General features: G+C 47.8%; 1 protein-coding gene across 1 annotated transcript in view; it reads left to right on the plus strand.

Moving 5' to 3' along the window:
- Nucleotides 1-3,185: 3,185 nt before the first annotated feature.
- Nucleotides 3,186-3,486, plus strand: part of LOC104494126 (protein AATF-like) — a gene marked incomplete at its 5' end in the record, with an annotated part of 17,205 nt that continues 16,904 nt past the window's right edge. Inside the window, one exon of the mRNA XM_010136915.1 lies at nt 3,186-3,300. Coding sequence (XP_010135217.1) covers nt 3,186-3,300 — 115 coding nt within the window. The remainder of the gene's footprint in view (nt 3,301-3,486) is intronic.

The following is a 3,486-nucleotide window of genomic DNA, read 5'->3' on the forward strand; positions in this document are numbered from 1 at the left end:
ACCTCCTTGATCCCGAAAGCTGTAGAAACTGAAAATCAGCAGGGACTGCCTAGGCCCTAACACAGCTAACGGCAGCAGGAGACCCCTGCGACACTGCCTGTGCTCTTAGAGGTGTTGCTGGCTTTGTTCTGTGAGCAGAGCAGGGAGGGGAGCAGGAGGTACAAACCTGATGGTTATCACATGTGAAAGCTGCTACTCGGTTTCCTTAATGTACTGCCGTGCTTGAAAGCTCCATGTTTGTGACTCTTTTCTGTTTAATTGTCTGTTCCAGACAAGGAGCAGCATTAAAAATAAAATGTGCCGGGGTGGGGGGTAGGAGAGCAGGAGGGTTCATGTCCAGCTTGTTTCACAATGACGCAGTTTGCATCTCTAAAAGAGTTTTGGTTTATGCTGCCTTCGTTCACAAATGGATTCAGTCTTTTCCCCAAAGCAGCTGGTGTAAAGGAAGATGAGGGCATTAGAGGGAAGGGAAGCTGGAGAGGAGACTGGGGAGAAAACAGTCCCTTCTGGAATTAAATGTGGAATGGATAGGGCAGGGCTGGATGGGAGGAGGGCAGGGGAGGGGGGCACTGGGCTTCTGAAGTTGGGTTTACAGCACACTTATGCACCCAACAGTAACAGCGAGAATGCCATCCAGTAATGCTGTTAAATACACAGGAACTGAAAACATGGAAATTACCCAGCTCTGAGAAGCTCACGATGAATCCACTGTCTGGAATAATTAGCCCTCCCACCTGGTTAGACGCACGGTCATTGTCTTCCCTGCCCTCTCCATCCCCTTCACTCCAGATAAAATTGCTCCCCATCCCCACTTCTGTTGGGGTCCATATCTCATAGCCTGGGGGAGCTTGAGCCTGTCTTTATTCCTCGCCCGCTCGCCATGGCCCTGCTATACCCCAGAAGAGCTGGAGTGCTACTCCAGTTGTAATTGGCAGGATCAAAGCCGCCTGGGGTGCATTAGCACTGCTGCCGGAGGACAGGCAGCGGGGAGAAAATAAACCATTTCAGAAGCTCTGGGGACGTTTAGCGGTGTTGCAGGCGGTGGGAAAGATTGTGCTGCTGTAAGCCGTGGGCTCAGGGTGGGGGCACTTGCCTTTTGCAAGTGATGCTTTAGCTGCAGACACACACAACAAATGCATTTGTAAGAGCTTTTGTCCGTTTGTCTCCTGGAATTGTTTTGATGCTAACACACGGCTGGTTTACAAGTATGGCAAACCTAATCCGTTAATAGGTTTATGTAGAGGAGTTGTCAGAACGTATCTGTAATGAACAGCGGGCAGGGGAAGGGTGAGTCCAGCAGCTGATCTTCAACAAAAATCTTAACGCATCTTCCCCTTGACATTCCTGTTACTGAGGTCAGGCCGTAATTCATCTGAAAAGGGTGACAACTGAGCAGTGTCACAGTGGTAACAGGCGGGAGATTGAGACCTCGGGATGTCTGAGCTGATTTCTGCTTGCACTCCCTCTCTCTGGCTGATGAAGATTTGCTGTTCTCTCTATCCATGATCTCTGTGTCCTCCATTACAAAAAAAAGGAAAAAAATGGAGTGGTGAGAAGTTCTCTCCATTCCGTTACACTGACTGCAAAGAAAGGAACTGGTTTGGGAGTTGAGCAGAGCAGCTCCACTGAGTTCAGGTCGGTGGAGGAGTGGGCAGAGGAAGCACCAGGGGATTGTCTCGTCACTGCAGAGCTTCTCCTGCCCCTCAGACTGATCCTGTGCTCTGGCAGCCCGGCTGCTGCTGCCACGAGGATGCTCGTTCTGGGTGCGTGGAGATGGTGAGTCCAAGGCTGCGTGAACCTATCCTGCAGGAAAACAGATCCCAAAGTGGGCTGCTACCTTCCTCCAAGGAGTGCATTTTTTTCCCCTTTCTGTGGTGCCTCCTTGCAAAAGTAGAAGGCAACACCGAGTGTCTGTAAAATATAAGTTATCTCTGTAAAGCTCCGTTTTGGTTTTCGGACAGAAGTGTGCTGAGTGTTTTACCTGCGAGAGCTGACCCCGTGATTGATGCGCAGCAATGTACAAAGGGAGAGTTTGTGTAGGCCTAGACAAACACTTGTTTTATATCAGAGCGTTCTGCGGGGAGGCTTGTTGGTTGCCACAAAAGAACTATTTTTAAAGAACAGATGCTGCAGCAGTGTGCAGTTAACCCTTCCCACTGCCAGCTGCAACTGTGTGTCCTTGGAGAACATGAGATCACTGGAACAGAGATAATTTTCTCTGCATCTGTGTAGATACAGGAAAACCATCAGCTCTGGAAGCCTGTGGCTATGCAGCGTCAGATCCACAGTCAGGATTTGTCTGCAGGTACCCTGGAAAGTGACTGCTCATCCCTGTAAAACTGACCCTCACACCACGTGTGGATCATTTTGTACACCTTTCCACCCCAATCTTTCCTTCGCTTTCTCTGTTTCTAAGGATCTCTGGGCCTGCAGTTCTGCTTTTCTGATCAGAATCTTATTAAACTTGCCAGGTCATTGTTTAAGTTTCCCCCTAGATCAGATCTTGCTACATTTAATTTTACTTACAATCTACTGTCTTACACCTCCTCTGTGCTGAGCACAGCAGTAGTCACAGCCCTGCAGGAGTTTGATTTTCCTTCTTGCCTTCCCTCCTCCTGCTCCCTCTAACATGCACATTATGTGCAAGAAAGAAAAGTCAGAGGTCACGTTGAGATGTGATGTATATATATACATTTTCCCTTGTGTTGCTTCATATTATTCGGCTGAAGCTGCTGCAGAACTTAGCACAGGAGAGAAATGAGTGAGTCAGCAAAAAAGGTGGTTGTCGTAGGTGTGTGTCATCAGACACTTCCACACGTGGTATTTGCTTCTTCAATACATTAATCCTTTAGGCTCTGCTGTCCAAATGTTTGTCCATGAACCATTCCATCAGTATCATTCTGATGTGCAGCCAGGCAGATGTTTCGAAGGTGGTCCTGCCTCCTTTCCTCCCTTTTTAGGAAAGATGAGTTATCCACAAAGTGGTGGTGTTGGACGTTACCAGCTATAAATCAGATTGAAGATAAAACCACATCTCTAACCAATTAGAGAAGAACAGTTAATGGGTCATGCAGTAGCTCTTTTTCTGAAATTCAGATTCTAGACAAGAAACCGAGCACTGCAAAGCCAAGTCTTCACCAGAAGCAGGGATCAGTGGGGAATAGTCACTTGTGTCTCTTCTGTAGGTTTTAAAGCTCTTGAGGTGTTGCTGAAAGTACTGGTGGACCTTGAGGATGAGCTGCTTTATCAATACCCAGGCACGAGGCATCTGGTAGATGGGAAGCAATCAAAAACTGAGAGGTAAATATAAACTAAGACAAGACCTTTCTGGATCCTTCGGTCTCCAGCTCTCCAACAGACAATGCACAACCTTCCTGACCACACTTGTTCTCAGTTGCTGCTGTATCTGTGTAATCTTTGTGATGATGGAGTGGGGCCTAAACCATGAGTCTTTTGCCGTAAATATCTCCGTGGTGTGGGAAGAGC

This window comes from Buceros rhinoceros, unplaced genomic scaffold (assembly GCF_000710305.1).
Source record: "Buceros rhinoceros silvestris isolate BGI_N320 unplaced genomic scaffold, ASM71030v1 scaffold29185, whole genome shotgun sequence".
Taxonomy (NCBI): Eukaryota; Metazoa; Chordata; class Aves; order Bucerotiformes; family Bucerotidae; genus Buceros; species Buceros rhinoceros.